This window comes from Bison bison, unplaced genomic scaffold, assembly GCF_000754665.1.
Source record: "Bison bison bison isolate TAMUID 2011002044 unplaced genomic scaffold, Bison_UMD1.0 scf7180017864485, whole genome shotgun sequence".
In the NCBI taxonomy this organism is placed as follows: Eukaryota; Metazoa; Chordata; class Mammalia; order Artiodactyla; family Bovidae; genus Bison; species Bison bison.
In genome coordinates, this window is record NW_011495045.1 from 7,182,969 (window position 1) to 7,199,563 (window position 16,595).

Below are 16,595 nucleotides of genomic sequence, written 5' to 3' on the forward strand. Positions count from 1 at the left end.
GGAGCAGAAACAGCATGGCAGAGTTGTTTCTGAATCAGAACAGGGCCTTTACAAGGTTGCCCTGTATAAGGTGGGTAAGGGTCCACTACTAATACCGGAATCCTTTGTATCAGAAAGAATCTAAATCATCAAAACATTTGTGACGAAAGAGTATATACTGTAAGAGTCCATTTAGATCAAGTTCAAGTACAGGTATGACTAATCTCTGTGATACAGACCAGAAGAGCCACTACCTTTTGAGGCATACTAGCTGGAAGCAGGAATGAGAGAGGCCTTCAGGGGTGCTGATAATGGTCTAAATCTTGATCTGAAGTATACATACATAAAAATTTACACACACACGCACACACATCTATGTGTGATTTTCCCAAAGACTTATAAGACTTAACAATATTCCATAAAATACTGGAATATTTTCTAAGATAAACTTTGGACTCTAAAATATGTAAATTGATCGTAATGTCTTAAAGCTTATAGTTTTCTATCACTGTGATAATTGACAATTCTTCTACTCCTTTTGTAATTTTGATGAACAAAATTATTTTAAGTATTTATACTCAAGACATTCAAATACTTCAAAAATGAATCAAGAGATCAAACGATAAATTTGGATACTAAGTGGGCTTAAGTAATCAAATGAAAAAACAATGCTGAGTACCACTGGATAAAGACTTGCCAAACTGCCATCAAAAATTGTAACTACAGTGAAGATTTGGATAAATTATGACTTATGTACAGTGTATTTTAAAAGACTAAGTATAGTACTGCCACCTAGCAGACAAAGTTGATAATGACCAACTTCAGTTCTGAAAGGCCAATATACACATCTTATAGAAGATACAAAAAGGCTGAACAATATATTATTTAACAATACTTGTCAAAATAAAGCTTAACAACTATTTGCCAAATTTGGACAACACAGTTAGAAAATCAAATACTTTACTCTCAAACAAATAATACAATTTTTAAAACAGCCCTGAGAACTCAAACAGCAGTGTTTAGTACTGGGAGCTTCAAAGCCTCTCTGGTACAAATCACACCCCAATTAAAAAAAAAAAAAAAGACTCTTTCTACAAGATTTCAGGACTATAGATTCCAAACGTACAGTCTACAGTGATAAAATTGGGCAATGGCCAGTAAATTTTGAAGACTCAGCAAACTCTAAATAAAACAAGTGCTGAGAAAGATAGAGAAAGCACAGGGTGTGCAAGATTTTGGATAAAGATTTTTACACAGTATACACTTAAGGAATGACAAGGTCTTTTCTCCTTTAGTGATGTCTGAACATCTGGATTCTAATAAGCAAGGTCCTCTGCGCTAGAACAGCATAACTTCACCCTTTAAACTCCTGTCCTCCACAACCCACAATTTTTTTTTCTTTCTTAGGCATCAGCTTACAGAGCCCTGAAGTTAAAGAGTGAATACCTAGATGGGACCTTTCCACCAAAAGTGGAGAAAACCTACTTTATGCAAACACTCTAAGGGAAGGGCTGAGGGAAGACGGAGAAGCCTGGAGAAGGGGTCACTGTTGGGGAGACTAGATCACTAAATAGACAATGAAAGCAGCAATATCTCATATCTTTGCCACTTTTCTGAGACAAGTCCCATCATTTCACTGCACCTGAGCATGCTCACCCAAACAGCAGTCAGCACAAATGAAAGGATACATGGCCACCAGGCAAAAGCAGGTAGCTAAGGAGACCCTCACAATTACCATGTAAAACAGTCACCTTGGCACACAATCACACTGTAAAACAGACCCGAACACAGAAGAGAGCAGTACAGCACAAAGCAACTAGTGATCAAACACAACTGATATACATGGAGATGGAGAGATTGAAAGGTTGTTATTGAATCACACAAAGACACCGGGATTCTTGGCCCCCAGAGGAGAAGAATTCAATCCGGGGCCAGAGACGAGGCTTGATCGCTCAGAGCTTTTGTGTAATAAAGTTTTATTAAAGTATAAAGGAGATAGAGAAAGCTTCTGACATAGGCATCAGAAGGTGGCAGAAAGAGTACCCACTTGCTAGTGTTAACAATGAAGTTATATACTTTCCAATGCATCCAAAGAATGTCTGGAGGTTGTAAAGACCTCATCAGACCTACTCCCATAATTTACATTTTAAGATAACAGAAGGTTTAATACAGAGACTATCCTTAGGCAAGATACATTATTGTTATATAATCCTAAGGAATATGGAGAAAGAAAAAAAGTTTGTCTTTTCTTCCTCCTTGAGAATTCCAGATCCCTCTCTCCTTGGGAACCCCTAGACTCCTTATCAACCTGCCTAGGAACTGACTCTCTCAAGATAAGGTTCCAGATGGGCTTTGCCAAAAACCAGTTGTGAGATCTAGGGAAGAGGCAGTGACACAGAATTGATACTATGCAACGCGGTGGGTCAGACATCAACTGAATGAAGGGTTTATATACACTGAAAACATCCAGCAGTCAGGAGAGGAAAATTCTAACTAGGGTTTAGCCCAAGCCATTGCACATCTCTAGTGAGTGACTGAGTGTTTGCTCAGTCGTGTCTGACTCCTTGTGACCCCCATGGACTGTAGCCCACCAGGCTCCTCTGTCCATGGGACTCTCCAGGCAAGAATACTGGAGTGAGTTGCCATTTGCTTCTCTACATATCTCTAGAGCACAGTCCAATTATCTGTGTTGACCAGCGTAGTATTTCCAAAGTGTGTTCCACAGCAGAACAGAATTAACAGTGATAGCTATCTCAATAAATGGGCTTCATAGCGAAGTGTGCAGGAAATGTCCCTATTGTAAACCACCAACCTCAGAGATTCACAATGCACTTTAGTACAGTAAAGGCTCTGAGAAATGCTTATAGTTACCTGTATAACTTTAATACTTTTCCAAGCCATTAGATGATCAAACCATTTTTTCCCTCTCATATATATATATATATATATATATATATATAACCACTGAAAAACACTCTTTGCCATTCCTCAAAAAATTAATTACAGTAGTCCCCCTTACCCACAGGAGACATGTTGCTAAATCCCCAGTGGAGGCCTAAAACTGCAGATAGTATCAAACCTTATATACACTATGTTTTTTTCTAAATACACATATCTAAGATAAAGTTCAATTAATAAATCAGGCACAGTAAGAGAATATCTGAATTGCTGGCATCACTACTCTTGTACTTTGGGGCCATTATTAAGTAAAATAAGGGCTCCTTTGAAAACAAGCACTATGATACCTTGACAGACCTGATAACTCACCCAGCTAGAAAGCGACTAAAAGGCTGTACTGTGTGCAGTGTGGATACGTAAGACAGACAATTCACATCCTAGGCAGGACAGAGCAGAACCACACCATATTTCATCATGCTACTCAGAATGGCACACAACTTATGAATTATTCCTGGAATTTTTCCACTTAATATTTTCTGACAGTGGTTGACTGCGGTAACTGAAACCACAGAAAGCAAAACCAGGGATAAGGGGGGATTACTGAACCATTTGACCCAGCGATTCCACTTCAGGGTATATACCCAAAAAAGTGAAAGCAAGGACTCAGACATTTGTACACCAATCTTCACAAGAGTCAAACACTGGAAACAACCCAAATGTCTCTTGATAGATGAATGAATAAATAAAATATGGTTTATACATACAATGGAGTATCATTCACCCTTAACAAGAATGAAATTCTAATACACATTATAACATGTATGAACCTTAAAGACATTATGCTAAGTGAAATAAACCAGACACAAAAGATAAATATTGTATGATTCCAAGTATAAGACACACCTAAACAGTCAAACTCATAGAGACAGAAAGTAGAATATTGGTGACCAGTGGACAGAGGAAAGAATAGAGGCTTATTGTTTAATGGGTACAGCTTCAGTTTGGGATGATGAAAAAGTCCCAGAGATGGACAGTGGTGATGCCTACACAACAGAGCCAATGCATTTAACGTCACAGAACTGTAAACTTAAAAATGACTAAACTGGTAGATTTGATGTCTATTTTACACAATAAAATGGTAAATGTTACATGTATTTTACACAGTTAAAAAAAAAAAACTGCCAAATTCTGGGTGAGTTTTCTCTTAATTCTAATACCATGTTATTATGAAACTGCTAAAATGATCAATACAAATTACCTTACCTCGGCTATACAACAAATTGACCCCAAGGCTTCTCCACGAAAACCATACGTTGTCAAACTTTCAAGGTCTTCATGACTACTTATTTTGGAGGTGTAGTGCTTTACTGCCATTACAGGTGCATCAATAGCCTTGATACCTTCACCATTGTCTCGCACCTCAATTTTATCAAATCCATAGTTTTCCTACGAAAAGTTCAACAATACTTTCAGTATATAAAGACAATAAACTATTATCACATTTAGACAGAAGGTAACACAAATGAAACAGTTTTGTTATTTATCTATCTCTTATGGAAACTTAGGACTTCCCTGGTAGCTCAGTTGGTAAAGAATCTGCCTGCAATGCAGGAGACCGTGGTTCGATTCCTGAGTCAGTAAGAAACCCCAGAGAAAGGATAGGCTACTCGCTCCATTATTCTTGTGCTTTCCTAGTGGCTCAGATGGTAAAGAATCCAGCTGCAATGCGGGAGACCGGGGGTCAATCCCTGGGTTGGGATGATCCCCTGGAAGAGGCCATGGCAACCCACTCCAGTATTCCTGCCTGGAGAATTACCATGGTCAAGGAGCCTGGCGGGCTACAGCCCATGGGGTTGCAAAGAGTTGGACATGACTGAGCAACTAAGCACAGCACAGCAGAGCATGTAAACTTAACATTAAGGAAGTTAAAGAGTTTAAATTCTTAACTCTACCAATTCCTACTCATGGTACAATGGGCAAGTTCCTTGTTTTCCTTGGACTCAGATTCAGTGTAAAATAATATCAGTATGATCTTCACAGTTCCCTTGAATTGTTTCCACATAATAGGTATTTACATTTAAATTTATGTTTAAACTTCCCCAGAAATATTCTCCAAAGTTATATAGACCTTTTAATATATTGTTGCAGTTGTTCAGTCACTAAGTCGTATCCAACTCTTTGCAACCCCACGGACTGCAGCTACCAGGCTCTCTGTTGTCCTCTATCTCCTGGAGTTTGCTCAAATTCACATCTACTGAATTGGTGATGCTATCTAACCATCTCATCCTCTGCTGCCCCCTTCTCCTCCTGCCCTCAATCTTTCCCAGCATCAGGACCTTTTCCAATGACATGGTTCTTCCCATCAGGTAATCAAAGAACTAGAGCTTCAGCATCAGTCCTTCCGATGAATACTCAGGGATGATTTCCTTCAGGATTGACTGGTTTGATTTCCTTGCAGTCCCAGGGACTCTGAAGAGTCTTCTCCAACACCACACTTCAAAATAATCAATGATTCAGCACTCAGTCTTCTTTATGGTCCAACTCTCACATCCACAAATGACCACTGGAAAAACCAAAGCCTTGACTATATGGACATTTGTTGGCAAAGTGATGTCTCCGTTTTTTAATATACTGTCTAGGTGTGTCACAACATTTCTTCCAAAGAGCAAGTGTCTTTTAATTTCATGGCTGCAGTCACCATCTGCAGTGATTTTGGAGCCCAAGCAAAGAAAATCTGTCACTGCTTCTACTTTTTCCCCCTTCTATTTGCCATGAAGTGATGGGACCAGATGCCAAGATCTTAGTTTTCTGAATGCTGAGTTTCAAGCCAGCTTTTTCACTTTCCTCTTTCACCCCCATCAAGAGGTCCTTCTGTTTCTCTTCACTTTCTGCATTAGAGTGGTATCATCTACATATCTGAGGTAGAGGTCCTTCTGTTTCTCTTCACTTTCTGCATTAGAGTGGTATCATCTACATATCTGAGGTTGCTGGTATTTCTCCCAGCAATCTTGATTCCCGCTTGTGAGTCATCCAGCTCAGCATTTTGCATGAAGTACTCTGCCTATCATCCATCTGTCCGGGGTGGTCCTGCATGGCATGGCTCATAGCTTCACTGAGTTACGCAAGTCCCTTCACCATGACAAGGCTGAAGGGTGCTTTGTGTATATATAATCTCCCAAATAAAACAGAACACCATCACCATCAAAACAACACCCAGTTCTACCCACCAAGAGCCCAGCAATTATCAACATTCAATCTGATTTTTACTACTTTCTCTCTTGAACTACTTATTGTAGTCATAAATAAATAAAAATCTGTTAATTATGACTTTCTGAATTTCTTTCTGCAAATAGTCACCTAACAGACTGCTCAGAAAATACGCCTAATTAGCAATTTCAGTGAGTTTTTAATTTGAAAATGGAGGAGGAAAAACAAATCATAGCTTAATATGGGTAATTTAATACTAAAAATATGCATATATTGCAAATACAAAGCATAAATTCCTATGGTCATCACACTTTCTATGAGTACACATTTTAAATTTGGTAGCAAACTTCTATCATAAGCTTTACTTCACAGAGTTTTATGTGTATGGCCATAAATGCAAGTTATATAGGGAAAAAAAAATCTTCCTACAATTATAATGACTTATTTAAAAATACTACAGTACCTTTTTAATAACCTAAAATTATATGATACTGTGTCATTCTTTTTTAGATAAATTAGAAATACAAGGTGCTGGGGAGAGTCACCTAAGATTTAGTTTCTTATCTCTCCCTTAATCTAACATTATGATTCTGGAGATAGCTTGTCTACTTTGTTTTATAGAAAAATAATTAACTATAGAAATGCCAGTCTTTAAATACAAGTAAAAACTCAAGGGACCTGAGTAAAATAATACAAACATCTGTTTAAATGTCTGAAATAATGTCAACACATTTAATTTACTAATTATGAAAATATTCATACCCAGGACAATTATTACTATATGAAACTACAATAAAACAGATCTTATTATACAGAGCAAAAGAGCTGTTTTAAAATTCTACAAACCAGAAACTGATAAATGTCAAGAGACTTAAATATATAACCAGGTAAAAATGTGTACTCTGATTTCCTTTTTAAAGAGGACTTCTGTTGGCTCTGTAAAATTATTTTTTAAAACTATATTTTTCTTCCAAGACCTTTCAGAATAAGATTTATGTTTGCCTGCTTAAGATTCTTATGTTAAATTTGTCAGTTATAATTATCTAATCCTATTTAAGTATTATCAACTGTATTCTAATCAGACTGAACTGTATAAAATGTTTAAGAAAAAGGAACTGTCTTTCATTTTAATTTTTTCATATTTATAAAGCTTTTACTGTATCATTTAAAATCAAAGTACAAGTTTGACATAGGATAGAACAATGCTTCTCATTATCAACCAGAAACTTTTTAGAAACACAAATTTGGGGCCCTACCTAGAATATGAAATTCTAGGGCCCAATAACTGTTTTAACAAACTCACTAAAATTACTGATGCACCCAAGTGTTGTGAGAACCACTAGCATTGACGAAAAATCTTGAAAGGTTTTAGAGTCATAAAGATCTGGAATATAATCTCAGCTCTACTACTTACTACCATACTTACATGACTTTGGGAAAGTTCTTAGAACCTTTGTTATTTGTAAAATGGGTAGTGGTAGCTAATTTATAGTTTTTATAAGGATAAAAAAGGATAACATATATATAATATATGTACATGTATATGAAAAGGGAAGGTCTCTTTCCTACAAAGATATTCATATCAGTATTCTTGCTAATGCCATAATACCAGAAATAATATAAATATCTGATGATCAGGAGATTACAAAAAAAATGCATTCTTACATTCACTCAAACAAATTTATTTACCATTTATGTACCAGATACTGAACAGGTACAGACAACACAAAAAAATATAGACCTTACCTCCATGAGCTAGTAATTTATAATAGAGGTGGTAGAGGTTCAGACTCATTGCAATAAATCATAGTAAGTGTCATAAGTCATATTAACTCAAATGATTTAATATGTAGCACTTAAATTTAAAAATGTGAAAACTATGAAACAACAAAGTTCTGAAAGAGGATTAAGTAGAAAAAACAAAATACAAATGAGAATATATAAAACAAATAAGCACATATAACCAAGGGTAAGTAATAGCAGAAAATATGGACAAATTAAGTTCATTTATGTGAAAGAGTCCTCAAGAGTAAGTTTTCCTTTATGACTTCCTTTAGTGTTACTGTATATTGATTTAAACTAAAATGCATTTTTAAGGATTTACTCTTAAATAAGACAAAAGATTTAATGTTCTAAAAATAATTTACTGGTATATAAAGAAAAAAAAGGTAATAGTTGTAAGGAGAAAACATCTGTCCAACTCCTTTTTGTTTTAAAGGTAGTTGGCAGCATCTCAAGAACACTCACCAGTTTAACATCTATGCTTGTCGCACGGGCATCCAAGGAGTTTTCAATGAGCTCTTTTACAACACTGACCACGGAAGTGATTACTTGAGAGCTTGAAAGTAGACGAACTGTTGCTGCGGACAACTGTTTCATTCTAGCTTTCAGCACAGTAGCTAGAAAATAAACCATAAGATGTAAAAATAAAAATTGTTAAACATTCCTAACAGAACTGATAGCAGTTTGGTTACGAGTCTCATTGTATGTCAGGCTCTACTGTTAAGCACATACAGTATTAAATTGCTTATTTCTTATGAATATCCTTTAAAATCAATGCCATTATCATCTGCATATTGTTAAGTCTAAGGCACAGATATATTATTTGGTAAGTCACACTAGTTACTAATTGAAGAATGGTAAGAACAATTGTGCAATAAGTGTAATATATGACCTGCCTGGCTAGGAATGACCAGATGGTGCTGTCAACTGATAAGCAGATAATGTCAGTCATGTGCCTTAATGGCAGTGGCTCTTGAACATCATTAGTCATCGATACATTTCAATGAATTACAATTTTCTCTTTTAATTACTGAGCTCTTTTAGGGTTAGGAAATTTAGACTATAGAATTACCCTTAATCTAAACTAGTCACATCTCCGACATATCACATCAGATTACCATCCTGTACACTACTCAGCCTAAAACATCTTTCTAATCGTATGGCTCCCCAAAGCCAAAATAAGATAAAGCTCAAATCCATGTGCTGGCATTCAAGGTCCTTTACCTGCCAATCCAACTTGTACATCCGAATCTCTCTACCAGTAATTGTTTAAGCCATGAAACTCTCTGTCATGAAACTTTTGCAAAGAAACAAAAAACCTCCTATGGAAGTCATATATACAAAATCTGCAGGGAGAGGGGTTTGCATCTACTTTAATGCCTAACTTCAGAAAACATTTCAATAAATTAAAAAATACTAGCTTGACAACATACAAGTTCCTCTAGAGTTATGATTTTATCTGACAATAAAACGGGGGAGGGGAGAACCCAAAGTACATCCTTAATTTACCACGACTTGTTACATGCACACATGATGGTATGATCCTATGGAATCTAGGTCCAAACAAAACAACGATACCAAAGACAAACAAAATTAAAAGGTTTCTGTTTAGGATTCTTTCTCAGGCAACTTAGATGTAAACAAGCAGAGTGACATGAAGTTTAAGAATAAGTAATTGAGCAAGAAATGGAATATAGCCACTAAGATTACACAGAATTTTGAGAGATGCATTTCTGGGAAGCAGTCAATATACTGACTTCTGAACGGTGTTAACTGTTCACAATTCATAACTACATTTTGCTTTGCACAAGGCAAAGCTGATCAGCATGATGGAGAAATACGCCAGACCAGAGTCTAAAAAAACAGGTTTGGGTGTTCATCTTTAGTCACATAAACTGAAGTTTACTTAAATCCCTCTGTAAAATCAACTTATCACTTGTATGCTGTTGTTCAGTCGCTAAGATGTATCCAACTCTTTGTGACTTCATGGACTGCAGTGCCCCAGGCTTCCCCGTCCTTCATATCTCCCAGAGCTTGCTGGAACTCACATCCATTGAGTCAGTGATGCCACCCAACCACCTCATTCTCTGCCACCCTCTTTGTCTCCTGCCCTCAATCTTTACCAGCATCAGCGTCTTTTCAATGAGTAGGCTCTCTGCATCAGGTGCCCAAAGTACTGGAGCTTCAGCATCAGCCCTTCCAATGAATATTCTAAAGGGTGGATTTCCTTTAGGATTGACTGATTTGATCTCCTTGCAGTCCAAGGGACTCTCAAGAGTCTTCTCCAACACCACAGCTCAAAAGCATCAATTCTTCAGCATTCAGCTTTCTTTATGGTCCAAATCTCACATCTGTATGTGACTTCTGGAAAAACCACAGCTTTGACTATATGGACCTGTGATGTATCTGATTTTTAATATGCTGTCTAGGTTTGTCATTGTTTTCCTTCCAAGAAGCAAGCATCTTTTAATTTCATGGCTGCAGTCACCATCTGCAGTGATTTTGGAGCCCAAGAAAAGAAAATCTGTCACTGCTTCCACATTTTCCACTTCTATTTGCCATGAAGTGATGGGACCAGATGCCATGGTCTTAGTTTTTTGAATGTTGAGTTTTAAGTCAGCTTTTTCATTCCTCTATTTCACCCTCATCAAGAGGCTTTTTAGTTCCTCTTCATTTTCTGTCACTGGAGTGCCATTACTTAAATCCCTCTGCAAAATCAACTTATTACTTGTATAAATGAGGATAATCCCTCACTAGTCTGTTGTGAGAATCATATAAGAAAATATACACAAAATGTTATGTAAATGATAAAGCCATATAAAATATACAGTATTCTCATTACCATGATCATTATATACAGAAACACTGAAAATCTTTTTCTAACAATTAACTTCTAATTACACTTATGTATGTAATTTGGGGGTAGCCCAGTCTTAGGAGAGTAGCTGTCAACAACCACCTTTCAGTGTTTCTTTGTGGCTCTCACTGGGCGGGAGGCCTTCCCAGTCAGTCAGGAAAACAGCACACGGTCAGCTGCTCCATTGCCATAACAGTCACACAAATTAATGCTGTCACAACAAAAGGCACCCTCAGGCTTCAGACTGGCCTCAGGTCTAAAGGTACAGAACTACATGGTACTATTAGCAACTAGCACACACACGGTCATCACCAGCCACTGTGACGGCTCACACATGAAACAGGGCTACTCCAATTGCGACGTGCTAATGCACTCTGGATGTCAAACTTGGTATAAAATACGTAAATAAATTTAATTTTTTACATTGATTAAAATTAAATGATATTCTGAATATACTGGATTATATATAATATTTTTTAAAATTAATTTCCCTTAATTTTTTCCCCTTTTAATGTGACTTACCATAAAATTTAAAAGTGTGTGTGCATACATATACGCAACCCCATGGACTGTAGCCCCCCAGGCTCCTCTGACCATGGTGATTCTCCAGGCAAGAATACTGGAGTGGGTTGCCATGTCCTCCCCTCCAGGTGATCTTTCCAACCCAGGGATTGAACCCAGGTCTCCCACACTGCAGGTGGATTCCTTACCACCTGAGCCACACCAGAGAAGCCCATGAATACTGGAATGGGTGGCCTATCCCTTCTCCAGGGGATCTTCCTGACACAGGAATCGAACCGGGGTCTCCTGCATTGCAGGTCAACTCTACCAGTTGAGCTACCAGGAAGCCCATATATGGCTTGTATTAGTGTTCTATTGCACAGTCCTGGTGAGAGTAGTGATTACAAGATCAAGTTCTGAAATCACACTGCTTTGGTTCTAGCTTAGCCTTTACACTAATAATTATATAAATGTTGAGAAAATTAAACTCTAAAATTTAATCATCTAATCTACAAACTAGAGATAATAATGGTATCATATGGCTGTGGTGAGAAGTCAGTTCAGTTCAGTCGCTCAGTCATGTCCGACTCTTTGCGACCCCATGGTCTGCAGCACGCCAGGCCTCCCTGTCCATCACCAACTCCCAGAGTTTACTCAAACTCATGTCCATTGAGTTGGTGATGCCATCCAACCCTGTCGTCCCCTTCTCCTCCTGCGAAGTAAAAAAAATAATGTATATAACTCATTGGGCTTCCCTAGTGGCTCACTTGGTAAAAAATCTGCCTGCAATGCAGGAGACCCCGGTTTGATCCTTGGGTCAGGAAGATCCCCTAGAGAAGGAAATGGCAACCCATTCCAGTACTGTTGCCTGAAGAATTCCATGGACCTAAGTGTTGGCAGGCTACAGTCCATGGAATCGCAAAAGTAGGACACGACTGTGCGACTTTCACTTTCATACAACTTATTATAGTGCTTGGCATATACATGCTGAAAGATCCCAGGATCTTTGGACTAAATTGAATTCCTCCAAACTAGTAAATGAATCCCACCCCCACCCCTACCTAAACACATGCAGCAGACCTCTAACTACCCCAACAGGAGCTAATCCACAGCTTGAAATCAGATGAGGCTTGGGTTTAAGAAGTCTGCTTCCTCAGTTTGAGAGTCTCAAGGATGTAAGAAAAACACTTTTGGGGTATTAACTTAGCCTCACCTCAACCTTCCCTTTCTGCAGAATCTTTTTATTCATCTCATCATCTTCATCTAATTCTAACTTCTCTTTCAAAATCTATTTCCTGCTCCCCAATCCCTAAATTCACCGCAACCTTCCTCCTCTTCTACCAAGATCAAGGCAGACCACAGCATGATCTCTGTTTTCACACACTTGACCTTCTCACCACAGTGTTCTTTGGTTTTTTAAAATGTTTACATACTCTTCTTCCCTCAGTCTCAGACTAATGTCTCTTTCTTCTAAGCTAACAATTTCACCTAGTTTCTTCAGTCCCACCACACCTCTAGTCATTCTGGCCTTGAAAGCAAAAACAAACCAAAAATTCTTCCCTCAACCCTATTACCTCTATGATTATCTTCTTTCTTTATGAAGCTAAACTTAAATAAGTAACCTATATTCACTGTCACCAATTCTCTATCACAGACTCACTTCTAAAACCCTTGCAAAACAGGGTGTACAACCACTGATAGGATTCTGTTCTCAAGCTCACCAATGAGCTCTTACGTCATCAAACCCCTTTCTCAGAACTCATGTTCCTTGACATCCCTGAAGCATGTGACATTGATGATACTGTTTAATTCTCAAGAATTATATCATCTACCTATACCTCTTGAATCTCTTCATATTTTCCTCACTCTCCTCCCAGAAAATGGGCATTCCATAATCCCTCCACACTCTTCTTATCTACCTTAAAACCCAAAGCTTCAGGTATAGAATCACATCTAAATCTACATCCCAACAGTGATCTCTCTCAAGACAAGCATTTCTTACAATCAGCATCACTGATACCTCAAAATAGGTATTTATAAAAGAGAACATCTCTTCTTATTCCCCCTTCACATCTCCCACTTAACTTTGTTATGTATCTTATCAGCACATTGTTCTTACTGACAGCAGTCAAAAATGTCAATCTTGGTTTGCCAGCAATCCCACCCTATTTGCACCTTCACACTCTCCTAATGCAAAACTATCTACCATTCTAGACCCAATTTCAGTATCATTTATAACCTGGTCCTTTATGATCACTGAGCCACGAATGACCCTTTGCTCACCCTACATTCTGAAAGAACTTGGCTCACTTAACACACCTGTGTCCTTATCTGAACAATGTCTGAATGCAGGGAATTATTATTTCCGGATGCAACAAAAGAGTAATCAGAGTACTTCACAAATTAATAAAGCGGGACACAAAAAATAATTTTATCAGCACTTACCTCTTGCAAAGGTAAGCATTAGGAAGAGTGACCTCCCTTCCTTTATGTATTCTAATTGGCCTCCGTACTATCCCCTACACACCACTCGTACCTCCTAACCAGGCTTTTTTTCTAGAATCCAGGGCCTTATTTCCAACTACTTTCTAAATATCATCATTTAGATGACAGGGAGGCACCCGAAACTTAACATGACCCAAGGGGATCTCAGATCTTTCTCTAACCTTCTTCTTGAATTTATTTGATAATAAAAAAAAAAGCTTACATAAGCTACTTTATATATTAATACATACAAAATTAATCCTCACAAGTTTATGTATACTGTCATTCCTCTATCACAAACAAGATTTAAGAGCTTGATAACTTGTTCCAGGATCACACAGCTATTAAGTGACAGAGGCACACCTGCATATCTTGGCATGCTTGACTCCAAAGGCTATGTTCATCCATTCTCACAAAGCAAAATTAGAAACCTTGAGTCATCCCTGAAATTCTCCTCACCCTCTACATCCTGCCACCCAGTCCTATCTATCCTACTGTTTAAATCTCTCTCAAACCAGTTCTTTCCTGTCTAAAGCTATGGTACTACCTCTGTTCAGCCTCTTAACAATTTTCCCCTGAACTACTGCCATAACCAGGTAATTGAGATTTTCCTGGGATCTCAACCACCTACACTGTTCTTTATATAATTTAATCATGTTGCTATCCTACTTACAATTTTATAAAGATTTCCAACTCTTAGGTTAAATCCAAACTCCTTAACAATTGGACCTCTATCTCTCTAATCTCATCCTACTCTTCTCCAAATAACACACTAGACCAGTCACACTATATACCATTCGTCTCTCTTAATGTAGCAGCCCTGATTCCTTCCTCAGAACATAAGGTTCCCTTTCTCTACTAATGACTTCTAACTATACTTCTAGATTTAGTTCAAGTACGACCTCCTCCAGGAAGCCTTTCTTATCAGCTCCAATCCTTGCCCCAACAAATTATACCCTCCTTCCTCTGTACTCCCAGAGCACTTTTCCCTTATTTCTAACCCCAAACTCATCACAGATTATTCTAAGTATTCTATTTCTGTCCCTTCCCGACTGAAAGCTCTTTGAGAACAGAGATTGTATATTAATTTTATATCCCAGGCAATGGCACTCCACTCCAGTACTCTTGCCTGGAAAATCCCACGGATGGAGGAGCCTGGTAGGCTGCAGTCCATGGGGTCACTAGAGTCAGACACAACTGAGCGACTTCACTTTCACTTTTCACTTTCCTGCATTGGAGAAGGAAATGGCAACCCATTCCAGTGTTCTTGCCTGGAGAATCCCAGGGAGGGGGGAGCCTGGTGGGCTGCCGTCTATGGGGTCACACAGAGTTGGACACGACTGAAGTGATTTAGCAGCAGCAACATAACTTTTGGAACAAGCACCGATGTGTACCAATCAGAATCTTTTGAAAAGGGATATCAGGCTTACGAATCACAGCACAGATTGTCTTAAGAATGTCAGAAATCAGTCTTCCATATTTGCTGAGGGGTAAATCAAACATTCCCAAAAGAGGGCTGATAATCAGGAAAATCAATTAAGCATAACAATGTATCTAAAAAAGAAGCAAAGATCAGAGAAGTCATAGATAAACTTTAGGGAGAATAAATGAAATAATTAAAAGGAAAAAAACAACTGGTTTCATAGGGCCAATAGAAATGCTATTATACATACATACAATAAACCCATATGTATATAGGGTTTCCCACGTAGCTCAGTGGTAAAGAATCTGCAGGCCAATGCAAGAGACACAGGAGATGAGGGTTCAATTCCTGGCTAGGGAAGATGCTCTGGAAAATGAAATGGCAACCCACTCCAGTATTGCCTGGAAAACGCCACGGACAGAGGAGCCTGGCAGGTTACAGTCCACGGGGTCACAGAAGGTTGGACATGACTTGACAACTGAGCAACCACGCATATATATAGTCCACCTTCTCTTCCACCAATTTTGAAATGCCAACTTAAAGTTATTTCAGCATTACAAATAAACTCTGTGTATTGCCAAAGTAATAAAATTCAACTTCAAAGATAACTACAAATAATCTGATTTTTTTCCTCTCTTATCTTGAATAAGATCAGAGACCACCAGGCGGTCCAGTGGTTAGGATTTCACTTCGCTACCAAGGCCCGGGTTCAATCCCTCGTTGGGAACCAAGGTCTCCACAAGCCTCCCTGCAACCCACGGGGAGCGGCAAAATAAATAAACTCTTGGAACCCATATTTCCTCAGCAAACAAGTACCCGTCTTCTGCGTGTAGAGAGATCCAGAATGACATAAGTAAAAATCATAGTCAACCTTAAAGTTTGCTTGCCCCACTTGCATGATGCTACTACATACAATATTATGAAGCCTACCCTCACACTCAAAGCCAGGCTGAATTATGGCTGTCCGGAGGTAAAATTCTGCCTGGCAAACTTTAAGACCTGCACTCAAAAGGATCTGAGGAGTGGGCTGAGACACCGTTTAGTCAAGAAAGCTCAGACACCAAGGAGGCCCGCAACTGGTGGGAGGCCGCTACCCGCGTGTGCGCGCCCGCTAGCGCCGCTGTGCCCGCTTCCCGCTCCGCGCGTGGAGAGGGGGAGGGGCGCCCCTGCCGGCCCCCTGTACTCGCGCCAGACCAGGACGAGGTCAAAGGAGGACGCTCTCGAGCCTACGAGAATGTAACAATGAATGCCCGTTGGCCACACGACACTACCTGCTTGCTCGCGCGAAGTGGGCAATTACAATCCACTAGCGGACCGGCCAGCGTTCGGACGGGAGCCCGGGCCCGGCCTCGCTGAGTCCCGACTCACCCACCGCGCGCGCGGGGCGGGGCAGACACGGAGCGCACCGCCCTCAGTCCCGCCCAGTCCGGCGAACGTGGGATTGAGGGCGGTGCGCTCCGTGTC

General features: G+C 39.1%; 1 protein-coding gene across 3 annotated transcripts in view; it reads right to left on the bottom strand.

Annotated features, from left to right (window-relative positions):
* Window positions 1-16,502, bottom strand: part of PMS1 (PMS1 postmeiotic segregation increased 1 (S. cerevisiae)) — a 123,942-nt gene extending 107,440 nt beyond the window's left edge. For all 3 annotated transcript variants that reach the window (XM_010862906.1, XM_010862905.1, XM_010862904.1), the window contains exons 1-3: window positions 16,403-16,502; window positions 8,332-8,483; window positions 4,141-4,323 (exon numbers count right to left, since the gene is read on the bottom strand). In XM_010862906.1, coding sequence (XP_010861208.1) covers window positions 4,141-4,323; window positions 8,332-8,463 — 315 coding nt within the window. In that variant the 5' untranslated portion in view covers window positions 8,464-8,483; window positions 16,403-16,502. The remainder of the gene's footprint in view (window positions 1-4,140; window positions 4,324-8,331; window positions 8,484-16,402) is intronic.
* Between the last annotated feature and the right edge of the window lie 93 nt (window positions 16,503-16,595).